Genomic DNA, 14,182 nt, shown 5'->3' with positions numbered 1-14,182 from the left:
CGGGGCCTGCGAGGCCCTCACAGAGGTGGAGGAGAGTGGGGTGGGCGATAGGCTAGGGTGACCTTTCTCTCCCCAGGCCACATGGTCCCAGGAAACGTGGAGAAGTTAAAACTGGCCATTGAGGTCACGTGGCGGCTTAGATGTCAAAGCCGGAGGGTGGCCATAGTCCCACAGTTTGTTACCGAGTTAGAATGGTTCAGTATTTAGACAGACGGTATGTGGGTCTCCTGGGCGCTTGCCTGCGGCCTCTCGCCCGCTCTGCACTGGCTTGCGTCATGCTGCCATTGACCTCGGTGAGAGGGGAGAGGCGCCTGGTCATGGCCAGGAGGTTGTGGATCGCATAGGGCAGTGAGATTTTCTATGGTTTAAAATATGCGGGTTTTTTGTTCCATTTTGTGCCTAAACACAAGCCAACTACTTGACCTCGTGCAAAACCAAAGAAGCAGCTGTTTGTTTGTTTGTTTGTTTGTTTGTTTGTTTAACATGGGGGTGGGCCTGTCTGGTGTGCTGAATGTGCTGGGAGTAATTTTTAGGAGGCCTAAGGGGTTTTTAAGCAGAATTTTCATTAACATAACTTTCCACTAACCCACTCTAGTGAATCGAACTACCTGCAGGCAACGTAAGGTATCAATGATCTAACCATTGGTTTTTAATTCTGTACTTCCTGCTCGGTAACAAACCGTAAGTTTAACACTTGTCAGGAAAGTCTTGCTCATGTAATTGTTACCCATGTCATCATATGAGAACCATTTTTAATATTTGAAATGTAATCCGATTGATTCTGCCTTGTTATTAACGCACATTCAGTATTAGACCCCCGTTCCCCCAGAGCTGACTCTGCACCCACAACGCACCCCCCGCCCTGCAGACTCTTCTAGTCAAGTAACTCCACTTCCGTTTCCATTTTCCCACAGGGATGATTTTTTAACATTGGTTAAGCTTCCTACACCATCTCTAAATGTCTCACATCCCTTTTGAGGCTAACGTGGATACACCACACCGAGAATGGTTTTCTCACAAACTCCACCTGGAGTTCTTGCTGAGATTCTGGCTCAGAGGCCGGGGTCAGGCCGGCCCGCTCTCGATGATGACACAGCTGCAGGTCCTGGCACAGGGCAAAGTGCTGCCAAGTTTCGTCAGGGACCAGGGAGGGCGGGTGGGAAAGACCAACCAAAGAACTTGTACGCACCGATGTATAACCCATGGACCCGGACAACAGTGGGGCGAGGGCCTGGGCGGGGGGGGCTAGAAGGGGGCAAGGGAGGACATCTGGAATACTTTCAACAATAAAATTGTTCTTTTTAATATCTTTTTACTGATTTTAGAGAGGAAGGGAGAGAGAGAGAGAAACATCAATGGTGAGAGAGAATCATTAATCAGCTGCCTCCTGCACACCCCACACTGGGGATGGAGCCCACAACCTGGGCATGTGCCCTGACCGGGAATCAAACTGTGACCTCCTGGTTCATAGGTGGACGCTCAACCCCTGAGCCACGCCCACCAGGCTTTCCTATACCCGTTTACCGCGTCTTCCTCTCTTCAGCACCTCACCTCTGCCTTCAGCTTGACCTTGTATCCAAAATGCAGACAGCCTTTCCGTTCCTGTGGTTCATGGGCTCCAGAGAGTCCACCCCTGCCCTCCTCGGGGCTGGGGGGGGGGGGGGGGCATGGGACCTCACTCATGGACTGGGGCTCCTAACTGCCCCTCCTGGTCGGCCCTCTTCACCCTCAAGCCTCAGGGGCCCAGTGCTGCCCACCCCCGGTTCAGGGGCACAGGGCGCCCATTGCCACCCTCACCCCCCCACCACCACACACACACACACACACACACACACACACACACACGCCTCTCCCTGGGAGATCTGGATTAGAGGTTTACTCTATTAGAAAGTAAACAAAACCCCAGCTGTTATGCTATTGACATTTCTAGCTGGAACAGTCACCAGAGGAAATGTTGCTTTCCTTTTAAACAAATGTATTATGACACCGAGCTGTTTCTGTTGTAGCTACACATGCACGGCTTGCTTTTATTCTTAGTTGGTAAGTCAAAAGACTAATCTCCGAAAGTTAAAAGATAGAGAGCTATTGATCTGAATTTCAGCTGACGAGACTAGGCTAGAATTGTAAAAGCTGGAAATTATATTGCTTTGGAGGCTTATAATGATTCTGTTTGTGGAAATGAAGGTCACTCAGACTCTGTACTCGGTGCTCTAAATAACTTGTAAAAGAACAGGAGGAGCGGTCGCATCCTGGGGAAGGTCTGGGGGCTCACGCTCTGAGAACGTGTTGGTTCTTAGACGCAGGCCTGTAAGGACAGCAGTCTGCGCTTGTCTGTAAGAGTGAAGGCGTGTCTCTCTCCCCAGGGCTGCCACATGGTGACGGAGGAGCTTCACTCCATCACCTTTGAAGCACAGATCTGCCTCTACGGCCTGACGATAGACCTGGAGGTAGGGGTTTCCAGAAACATCCACTCTGTCCTACTAACGTCTTCCGCGCCGGTCAGCGTCTGTGGAGTAAGACCTGCCTTTTCTAGGCCTCAGGACCTCCCTGTTCCTTATGTTTGTTTTAATTTAGAAAATCAGTACCTCAGATACTTACGAATTAGTCAACGTAGACTCTTCTGGTTGAGTCTGAGCGATGAAAATCTCACGGGCATTGGGGATGCCATACCCGTGTCTAGTGAATAATTTGTTGGGAAGATTGTGTGTTTGTTTTGTTTCCTGGGATTTCCTGAGTCGGGGGTACTCAGGGGGGCGCCTGAAGAGAAACCAGTGTCCTTGAGCCATGTCACGTCGTGATATATTTTCAGAAATTTAACTCCTACATACAAATCCCTCAGAAAGACTTTTCTAATGTAAAGATAAATACTAGGAACACCAAGAGTACCTTTTGGTGTTTTGATCCTCTTTTAACATTCACCATTGAACTCAAAGAAGGAATAAAGGAACTCTGGGGACAGTGAACATGATCACCTGTGAGCTCCCTGCAGGCAGGGCATCATGTCTCGTTGTTCCTCCGTGCCCAGTGCCCAGCACAGTGCCTGCCACGCAGCAGCTGCTCAACGTGTGTTGAGTAAATGAATGACTAAGCGCAGTGTCACACGCCCGGAATGTGATCCTGTGTGTGGGATGTACTATTTTAGAGCCCTGCCTTTGCTTGTTTGTCTTACTGAATGGAAACATGTTTATAGCACTGATCACGGATTCCTCACTCATCTCTTTTCCCAAAACTTGTTCCCATGAGCTGTGAAGCTCCTCAGCTGGTTATTCCACTGTCCACGGCCTTCTAAGCTCTGTTACGGGCAGGGACTGATGGAAGTTGCTCGGTCTCCCAGGCTGGTCTGTGAAAGTCTCTTTACTGCATGGGGTGCAGAGCTGCAGCTCCAGAAGTACTGAGTTCAGTTCTGCACCAACAGGCCAGGCAGCTCCATCTCCCATAATGCTTCGCGTTCCAGGACAGCCTACTTCACCATCTTCTACAGTTAAAACTCCCACGTCTAGTGTTGACATTAGATGTCAGATCATAGTTTGAACATATTGATCCATCTCAGAGATAAACTTAAATTCGATTCTTTCATGTAACTTACGGAGAGGACAGTGGCTAGATCGTAACAAGCTCGAATTCGTTGCATTTTGGGCAGTGCCTGAGGTAAGAGAGTATAAACACTCACCTGGTCTCAGGGGAGATAGTCAAGAGGCTGACTGGCCGAGCACTTTAGAAAGGATTCCTGTGTCTACAGCTTCTTTCCTCCCTGAACCTCGACTCATCTGTGCTCGGCAAGCATCTATGGGCCTTCACAGTCACCGTAGTGACCGGGGCAGCGCAGGGACCAGGATGGGAGCAGTGGGGTTGGCTGGAGAAGGCCCTCGAGGGGAGAGGGTCAAGTTTAAAATCACGTAAAGGCTCACCTACCTGCACTAACTATGCTTTTCTTTTTAAACCAGAACCAGCTCATTACCTGTGGTGATAATTTCCAACGTCAGTCAGTTACCTAATGCTTGGGCCTCCATCATCTGGTACAATGTGTCAGCCAACGATCCCCAGGTAGAGTTTCTTTTCCTATTTCTCCTCCTTTAATTCCACTGGATTTGCTTTGTCAACCAAACCCATCTGCATCAAAAAAAAAAAAAAAAAAAAAATAGGCGTGTGTGTAAAATTTCAGCATGTCCTGTGGGCTGCTTCATTTCAGAACTCCAGTCTCCCCAGTTGTATGATTCCTCTCTCATGTCATAGTCAAAGTATTATGTTCAAATGGTCACGGGCCCTGAGCGAGTTCAGGCTGGCAAAGGTGACAGACGGAGGGTCTGGTCAGCTCCCAGTCGGTGCGTCAGAGGGAGTTCTGGGGTCACCCCGCCGACTGCGGACTGGGCCACGGGGGACGCCGCGCTCCAGAACTGATGGCGGCTGTGCTTGTCTCCCCACTACTCTGGCCACACCTCCCACGGACGCTTCTGCGGAGGCAGGGAGCTGCTTTCCAAACAAGTAACTGGAATGGACGTCGGTGTTGCCTAACGGCACTCCACGGCGCAGGTTTTCGAGTTGGTTGTGTGTTTATTTAATCCATTGACGTTCGTTACAGATTTCATCCACTCTAGGCTCCAGGTGGGTTTCAATGCCATCTTGTGGTTACTTGAGACATTGATCAGAACTTGGCCTCAGGTTAACCAAGCCCGCAGACAACAGATGCTTTTCTTAACCAACAGGCAGGGGAGGGCGTGGCAAGAGCGATGAGTAAGCACGTCCCCCGACCCCTCTTACAAAACCCCAGTGCGTCGTCCTGGAAACCACCGGGGTCTAGAGAAAATAGGTCACATGCAAATAACAACACTGCTTCTTCTGAACTCAAAGCCAGTGTTCCTTCCAAAGGGAAGAATTCTCTCACCTGGCCCAGCCCTGAGAACAGGCCCGCTGAGTCAGCTCCCGGTGTCTCTCTCTCTCTCTCTCTCTGACTCCTGATGTTGCATTTTAGGCAGTGCCTGATGTAAGAGAGTATAAACACTCACATGGTCTTTAGAAAGATGAGGAAACAGCATGGGAAATGACTCAGCGCTATGCGGTTCCTTCCCGACTTCCCGGGCCTGGCATCTGAGACAGACCCGCTGCCCAGGAAGGCTGCGCTGAAGCGCCTGTGCTGGCGCCCTCTCTGCCTGCAGTGAGGGGACAGAACTCACGAGAGAAGTCACCCCGTCCTTAGAGCCAAGAGCAGCCAGCACCCCGGGAAGGAAGCATCATTGCCTAGGAGCTACCCGCGTTCAGAGCCCTTCACCCACCTCCAGGATGTGGGACACTTCTCTGTTCTCCAGCCTGCGAGTGCCCTGGGCTGCGCGCGCTCGCGCGCGCACACACACACACACACACACACACACACACACACATCCTTCTTCTTTAAGAAAGCCACCCTCCCACTCAGCACCAGCCAGCCCAGGTCCCCTCTGCTCCTGGACGAGGGCTGGCGATCAGGTCACACAGAGCTCCTGAAACAGCTGCACAGCCGACTTCGAGTCCCGCCTGCACACTGACCCGGGTGTCCCTTCTGTATTCCCTCCTGCTCCCTTCGGTGGGCCTGAGAGTTGAAATCAGGAATCTACTGGATCACTGGGTGCTCGGTGTGGCATATAACCCCCGTTCCAACTCTGTTTCAGAACCTGGTCTTCTTTAACAACCCCCCGCCGGCCACGCTGAGCCAGCTCCTGGAGGTGGTGAGCTGGCAGTTCTCCTCGTACGTGGGGCGTGGCCTGAACGCCGATCAGCTCAGCATGCTGGCCGAGAAGCTCACAGGTGCGTGCCCGGGCCGAGGCCTGGGCCCTGTGGCTGGCACTCACATGCGGTAAAGCGCCAGGGTGACGTTGCTTCTGTTAATCAGAACAGCGGTCACCACGATTTGAGCGCCAGGCACAGGGCTGAATGCTATGTTATCTTCCAAGAGTTCTTGGCCGAAACCGGTTTGGCTCAGTGGATAGAGCATCGGCCTGTGGACTCAAGGGTCCCAGGTTCGATTCCGGTCAAGGGCATGTACCTTGGTTGCGGGCACATCCCCAGTGGGGGGTGTACAAGAGGCAGCTGATCGGTGTTTCTCTCTCATCGATGTTTCTAACTCTCTATCCCTCTCTCTTCCTCTCTGTAAAAAATCAATAAAATATATATTTTAAAAAAAAGAGTTCTTGACAGCAGAGTAACGCGTCTTAGCGATGAGGATAGTGAGTAACTGGCCACCGCTGCATGGCCGCTTCGTAGTAGAGGGCAGACACGGGCGAGGCCCAGTCTCCGGGGTGTTCTCATGCCATTTCCGCCGAATAGGATGGGCGGTCCTGATGGCGCCTGGGTCTCTCATTCATGTCACAGTGACCCGTAGCCAACTAGAAAAGAGCTGATGCCAGGGCCACAAGATCTAATAGAAATTAAAACGCACCAGGTAACACTCCATTCTTCCTAGCAAGAACTTTTCAGTTCTGACATTTCTAACGTTTGCAAAATAGAGACACTGGTGCTCAGTGTAGTGACTTTAGTGTTACGCTTTTTCTACAAGAATTTTACAAGATGTCTATATTTTGACAAGTGTAGGGTGAACACATTTAGCACCAAAAAATAGTTAAAGTTGGGTTTGCATAGATTTGTGGTTAAAGTAGGGCAAGGATGCGTCTGAGCAGCACTGAAGACCTGTGTGACTTGGTTACATTGGACTTACAGGTGATGCTGGGCTGCCACTGGTGCTGTAACTGTATGTGATCAATGGGCATTTAAATAGATCAGGACTTTAAGAATGTCATAACATCTACTAATGTAAATATCCTTTTGGATCCTTATTTAATTCATAAACCACAGTAGTAGGAATACAACATATATTTGTTAGTGAGTGAATAAATCTTTTAAATATGTAGCATAGATAGCCACCATATACCTTCAGATCTTCATCATTCTTATGAGTATAATTTTCTTAGAAATTTAGATAGAGCCCGGCCGGTGTGGTTCAGTAGTTTTAGCATCAACCTATGAACCAGGAAGTCACGATGGGACTCCAAGTCAGGGCACATGCCCACATTGTGAGCTTGATCCCCAGTAGGGGGCGTGCAGGAGGCAGCAATCAGTGATTCTCATCATTGATGTTTCTATCTCTCCCTCTCCCTTCCTCTCTGAAATCAATAAAAATATATTTAAAAACAAAACAAAATAAAATAAAAATAAAAAAATAAAAACAAAACAAAAACACCATTCGGTAGAGAGAGAGAGAGAGAGAGAGAGAAAAGAAAGAAAGAAAGAAAGAAAGAAAGAAAGAAAGAAAGAAAGAAAGAAAGAAAGAAAGAAAAAGAAAGAAAGAAAGAAAGAAAGAAAGAAAGAAAGAAAGAAAGAAAGAAGAAAGAAAGAAAGAAAGAAGAAAGAAAGAGAGAGAGAAATTGCGATAGGAACTCCTGTACCCTTTCACTGCCCTGGATCAAACAGTCAGTGGTTCCTTATTGCCTGATAGATCGCTCCTGCATCCTTTTCCCGGGAAGAGTCAGCTCTCCTGGCCCTCTGTCTTCGTCTACTTATGCAAATTGGTTTTCTGTTTATTCACCAACACTAGGCTGTTCTGACTGTCTTCTTTTTTATATATGTTTTTATTGATTTCAGAGAGGAAGGGGGAGGGGGATAGAAACATCCATGACGAGAGAGAATCATGGATCGGCTGCCCCCTTCACGCCCCACACTGGAGATGGAGCCCAAAACCCGGGCATGTGCCCTTGACCGGAATCGAACCCGGGACCTTTCAGTCCACAGGCCGACACTCTATCCACTGAGCCAAACCGGCCAGGGCTGACTGTCCTTTATATAAACCATAATCATGTCCAGTGTGCTTCATCCTCCATTTTTCTTGCTACTGGAGGGACCCCTCCTTCTCCTCGGACGATGTATTTCCTGTCCATTCACGGAGGCTCGGTCCTGGACACCTACCCGCTTCCTAAAGCTATCTTTAGCTCCTCCAGGGAAAAGAATTCGCCCCTTTATAATAAACGACATGATCTATGTAAAGAATTCGCCCCTTTATAATAAATTACATGATCTATGTAAAGGATTCGCCCCTTTATAATAAATGACACGATCTATGTTTACAGTTTCTAGCACTAAGTACGCTATAAACACATAGCAGGTGCTTGGGAAAGGTTTGACAGAAGGAGGGGAATCTAAATGGAGCACCAAATTGAAGAGTCCAGTTGTTTAATAAGATGTCATTCTTTCCTTTCATTTTAGTCCAGTCCAGCTACAGTGATGGTCACCTCACCTGGTCCAAGTTCTGCAAGGTACCCGCAGGGGAAGGGGCAGGGGAGGGGGCGGCATTTACAGTCTGTTTTAACAGTGCTCCTTTTTCTCCAGCTGGCAACTGTAGGTAGTCCTGTCATCTCACCTGCGCACGCACTTCATTTGGAAAGATAAGAATGCTTTAAGATGGAGGAAATACATTGTAAACAACCAGTTGGATGTTGATGTTTGCAATTTGGGCTATTTTTTTTTTTAATGTTGCCATTGGGATCTTGTCTATACCTTTTTATATACTCGTCTAAATATTTCCTTCAGATAAAAACCCTAAAAGACTGTTAAGCATAGAGTTAAAGGAATACTTCAATCTTTCCATGCACATTGACAAATAGCCTCATGGAAAACGTGTCTGAACTACAGTCCTGACCAGAAATGAGACCTCCTGTTTCCCTGCGTCCTCGCCAGCACTGGTTTAATCGTTTTTATAGTGTAGATCTGATGGGTGAGATGTAACAGCACTCCTCTGTGAGACTCTATATCGTAACCTGGATTTTGAGGATTTTCTGGATAAGGTTGTTTTAAAAAGAAACTCTATCAGGTGTTGTCTCACTTCAAGAAATTCTTCCACTGAAAAAAGGGCCTTGAATGATTACATCAGCATCACTTCGGGAATAATTACTGTGCTGTGCTTGTTTATGCTAACAGGAACACTTACCTGGTAAATCGTTCACCTTTTGGACTTGGCTTGAAGCAATATTAGATCTCATTAAGAAACACATCCTTCCCCTTTGGATCGATGGGTGAGTTACAGGTGATGTTTTGCATACGAGTTCACTAGGTGTTTATTTTTATGCTGTTGGTTTTCTTTTTCTTTTCTTTGTAAACGTGTTGAATGTTGTGGAGGGGAAATCGCTGCAGTGTCTTCCATTCCTCACAGAATACTGAGATTCACTTTACTCTGTATAGGACTGTTTCAGACACAATTGAGTTAATCCCACAGCGAATTTAGGTCTGCTCCTTGTGAATTCATTCACGGAGGATGCAAATGCCACGGTGCCTGCCCTTGATCAGGCACTGCGACCCGTTGCTCCCTTTCCAGGTGCGTCATGGGCTTTGTGAGCAAAGAGAAGGAGCGCCTCCTGCTCAAGGACAAGATGCCGGGGACCTTCCTGCTGCGGTTCAGCGAGAGCCACCTGGGCGGGATCACCTTCACCTGGGTGGACCATGCCGAGAGCGGTGCGTGCTCGCGGGGGCGTCCCGCGCAGGGACTGTGGGCTTTGGCCACCGGTGTTCCCGTTTGCAGGAGTGCCTGGGGTGTTGCTCTGTAACCGGGCAACCAAGGGGTCCTGGCTGCCTGGCGCTACTTGAGCCACTTCAGCAGCGACGGGGTTGAATCCTATGCGCGTTTATTCCAACCCTGCGGGCAGCGTGGGAGAGCAGCAGGTCACCCACCAACATCCGCTCTGCCCCACCATCAGCCAGCTGCTTATACTGGGGAGAAGGACACGGATCATGTGGGGAAGCAGGCATTACAGGCATGGGAAGGCAGGCACGGGATAATCATCACAGGTTACAAGTTATGCGGGTGCGGGGGGGGGGGAGGGTAGTGGGGGGGGGGTCACAGTACAGGCACCCCGGGACCAGACTACAGGCAATAGGGGCCGGGGGTTGTAAAGAGCAGGTGCCTCCCCACTAGACTGTTTCGGCCACGAGGTTGTCAATCTTTCCACAAGGACAGGCAGTCCTCAGGAGGAGGAGGGACGCATTCTGGTGTCAGCTCCCATGTCCCAGGGTGTACAACTCCCAGCCGGGTTAGGATGTGCTTTCTCTACTCGGAACAGAGCCATCATGGTCCACAGAGCACGATTAACATCCCTTACAATTCTAATTCGTTTTCCATGTTCTGTGTCTGCCCTACCCACTCTGCTTGTCAGGGGGTTTGAGTATCCGTGGTACAGTCGTCCCAGATCACAGGGACCATGACTTCCTCCCAGCCCCGGCGGTGTCCTCGCTCCTCGCTCAGGGGGGGATCTGTCCTGTCGGACGGCAGAGGGGCTGGCACTGGGTTATGCCCAGCGGTGTGAAGACACCGTGGGCAGGAGGCACGGCCACAGAGGGTGCCCGCGGAACCCTGACCGCCCGGCTCTCTGTCTCCCCAGGAGAAGTGAGGTTCCACTCCGTGGAGCCCTACAACAAGGGCCGGCTGTCGGCGCTGCCCTTCGCCGACATCCTTCGAGACTACAAGGTCATTATGGCCGAAAACGTCCCCGAAAACCCCCTGAAGTACCTCTATCCCGACATCCCCAAGGACAAAGCCTTCGGGAAACACTACAGCGCCCAGCCGTGCGAAGGTCAGGTTCTTCGGTTTGCTTTCTCCTCTTCAGATTTTGGGAATCAGCCTCGCACTGGGTTGAAGGAAACGAAGTTCCTCTTTGGTTATAATATCCGAGGAACACGTGGAGGTCACAACCGTAGCGAGGAAGTGGCGTGTCAGCGGTTCCTGGAAAGGGACTGCCTGCTGGCCAATCCGTGGCCGTGGCCGTGGGGACCTCGCCAGCCACTTGCAGAGTTTGGGTTTCTCCTTCCTTCTCCGGACCCACAGCCTTCACTTCTGTGACTGGGGGAGAGGCAAACAAAGAGGAGGTGATTAGAAAGCCATTACAAGTCCAGCAAGTCTCTTTTTTGCAAAAAAAAAAAAAAAAAAAAAAAAAAAAAAAAGCCCAGGGCTTATAAGCTTTATATACTATATATACTAGAGGCCTGGTGCATGACATTCGTGCACTAGGGGGAGGGGATCTCTCAGCCCGGCCTGCACCCTCTCGCAGGCCAGGACCCCTCAGGGGATGTCCACCTGCTGGCTTAGGCCCAATCCCCGCCTGCAACAGAGGCAGGAGAGGCTCCCGCCACCACCGCTGCACTTGCCAGCTGTGAGCCCGGCTTCTGGCTGAGTGGCGTCTCCCCTGTGGGAGCACACTGACCACCAGGGGCAGCTCCTTCGTTGAACGTCTGCCCCCTGATGGTCAGTGCGCGTCATAGTGACTGGTCGTTCTGCTGTCCAGTCGATTTGCCTATTAGGGTTTATTATATAGGATATACTTTTTACTTATAATTATGATTGGTGTCAGTTTATTTATTTTTAAATATATTTTTATTGATTTCACAGAGGAAGGGAAAGGGAGAGATGGATACATCAATGATGAGAGAGAATCATTGATCAGCTGCCTCCTGCACGCTTCACACTGGGGATTGAGCCCACAACCCTGGCATGTGCCCTTGGCCAGAATCAAACCCAGAACCCTTCAGTCCACAGGCCAACGCTCTATCCACTGAGCCAAACCAGCTAGGGCTTGATTGGTGTCAGTTTTAATGAAAAGAACTCAATGACTATAAATACACAAGTGAATCAGTCATTATCATCAAAATTAAATGTAACTGTATCTCGCAACTCGGTGTTACTCATGTGCCCAGGAGGGGACCAGGGAGTCTGCGTACCATCCCCCACCTCCGGGCCTGCCCGTAACAAGTCCCCACATGCCTGCCTCCCGGGGTGTATGCTACCGGCCTAAAAGAATCCTGGCCACAGAAGGCATTTGGTTAAACACTGGCTGAGTCTATGCAAGCACATTCATGAAATTAGCTACATAGCTGTAATGTAAGTTCACTGTGTTGGCTCTTTAATGAAAGTATAAACCATCCATTGAAATGTGCATCTAAATCCATGAGCACCATCTGTGGACGGTCCTACAGTTGTCACTCGCAGTGGGTGACGGTCGCCACCCTACTGCATCCCCTTCTGAAACAAACAAACAACAAAATAAAACAACAACAGACCCTAAGCGTCTTTGCCTCTGATCACACGAAGCAACCAATGTCGACGAAACAAGTCACAGTTGAAAAACGGCAGTTGGTCCAAAGAACAGCTAGAGCAAGCACAAGCCCAGCATCGGGTAGCGGAGGAATGTGGGCTGTTCCAAGGCTGACGTCTGCACACCTGTGACCACAGCTCAGTAGTACTTTCAGTAGCTCTGGTGTCTGTGCTTGAGAAATTGGTGAAATTGTAAGATTATGATTGGTGTCAGTTTCAATGAAAAGAGCAGAATCACTTTAAATCCCCTAAAACACAAATAAATCGGTCTTTATAATCAAACTTAAATGTAACAGAGAAGCGAGTAATATAGTTGATTCCCAATTTTTCTTTTTTATACTGTATATATACTAGAGGCCCGGCACACGAAATTCGTGCGTGGGTACGGTCCCTAGGCGTGGCCTGGGATTAGAGCCATCTTCCCCAGCTGCCCACAACCAGCCACGCACCCCGTCGTCATCCACCCCCAGTTCCCCGTTTGTGATTGGGTGATTGGAGCCTGCCGGCCGGGTGGGGGGCGGGGGGAGGAACCAAGAGGCTGGCTGTTCTGCCCACTTGCCAGCTCCGCCCCCACCACGGGTTGCCCTCTGTGTGTGGGATGACTGGTGGGCAGGGGCCTGAGCCTGGCACCACCTGTGTCCCCCGCCACCCACCCCAAGTTCTCCATTCGCCATTGGGCGATCAGAGCCTGCCAGCTGGGGAAAGGGACCGAGAGGTGGTCAATGTGTCTCATAGTGACTGGACAAGCGGTTGTTCTGGTTGTTCTGCTGTTAGGGTCAATTTGCATATTACCATTTTATTATATAGGATATTTTTGTTGATTTCAGAGAGGAAGGGAGAGAAACATCAATGATGAGAGAGAATCATTGATTGGCTGCTTCCTGCATGCCCCCTACTGGGGATCGAGCCCACAACCCAGGCATGTGACCTGACAGGGAATCGCACCCGTGACCTCCTGGTTCATAGGTTGATGCTCAACCCCTGAGCCACGCCGGCCAGGCTGATTCCCAATTTTTCTCATGCACGTTAGAAACATGAATATGTAAAGTTAGATCGGACCTGCCAAAAGATGTGTTTTTCTCTTCTTGCACGTTTTCTGCGCATCTACAATACTCAACTAAAACGTTTCGGGGATCGATAAGCTTCAGTATCCTCTCTCTATTTTCAGCATTACTCATATCTTTCTAGGCTCTTTTCTAATTTCATCAATAATATTGGTAACGTGTTTCCCAACACTTTCTTTTCCAGTTTCACGACCAACAGAAAAGGGGGACAAAGGTTATGTTCCTTCTGTTTTTATCCCCATCTCGACAATGTAAGTAGTCTTAGTCACATGTAAAATGTTTATTATTGGACTCACCAAAAAAAAACCAAAAGCAGCCTTTCTGTAGGACACTTAAGGGTGGAGAGAATACATATACCCGAGAATAAAGCGTTTTAGTGCTCACGCTCGCTTTTCCTGAATACACAGAGCTAGTCTTCAAGGCACAGCACGTCTGCCCTGACCGCAGCTCCTGAGCTGCCCTGGGATATGCCGTGCCGTCCACAGCCGGCTGAATGCTGTGATGCCGGGTGATGCATGAGGCAGCTCAGTGTCACAACCAGATCAAGCCCTAGAAATGAGTTCCTGACCCAGTGAGCCACACGGGCTGTGACTGTTTCATCCTCTTCGCTCTTTTCCTTGTTATTTCTTTAAGCCGAAGCGATTCCACCGAGCCACAGTCCCCGTCAGACCTTCTTCCGATGTCTCCCAGCGTGTACGCGGTGCTGAGAGAAAACCTGAGTCCCACGACGATCGAAACCGCAGTAGGTTCCCTCTCTTCTCCGGGCCCTTCTCCGCGGTCCAGGGCATTCGTTCCCACGCGAGCAAAGGGGGTGTGCGAAGCCAGGGCCGTGAGAAAAAGGATTCATCAGCTTAACACAAGGCTGTCTGTGTGGGCCTGTGTGCTGCTGATCTCACCCGTGTGGAAAGCAGGCATCTTGACTAGCTTGTTCAATTCTTCCCATCTCAAGCCACCACAGGGCAGCATATGCCTGAACCCCTCAAACACACTTCGTCCCTAAGTCCACTGTTGGCCATGCCCA

At 49.7% G+C, this 14,182-nt stretch overlaps 1 protein-coding gene across 1 annotated transcript in view; it reads left to right on the top strand.

The window, feature by feature from the left end:
• STAT4 (signal transducer and activator of transcription 4) overlaps positions 1–14,182 on the top strand; it is an 81,450-nt gene that overhangs the window by 66,197 nt on the left and 1,071 nt on the right. The window contains exons 15-23 of the mRNA XM_079781814.1: positions 2,364–2,447; positions 3,946–4,044; positions 5,643–5,778; positions 8,227–8,276; positions 8,938–9,032; positions 9,332–9,468; positions 10,392–10,583; positions 13,346–13,412; positions 13,795–13,903. Of these exons, the coding sequence (XP_079637940.1) occupies positions 2,364–2,447; positions 3,946–4,044; positions 5,643–5,778; positions 8,227–8,276; positions 8,938–9,032; positions 9,332–9,468; positions 10,392–10,583; positions 13,346–13,412; positions 13,795–13,903 (969 nt within the window). The remainder of the gene's footprint in view (positions 1–2,363; positions 2,448–3,945; positions 4,045–5,642; positions 5,779–8,226; positions 8,277–8,937; positions 9,033–9,331; positions 9,469–10,391; positions 10,584–13,345; positions 13,413–13,794; positions 13,904–14,182) is intronic.

Source organism: Cnephaeus nilssonii (genome assembly GCF_951640355.1).
Source record: "Cnephaeus nilssonii genome assembly, chromosome: 10".
Lineage (NCBI taxonomy): Eukaryota > Metazoa > Chordata > Mammalia > Chiroptera > Vespertilionidae > Cnephaeus > Cnephaeus nilssonii.
This window is presented reverse-complemented; position numbering and strand designations above follow the sequence as displayed.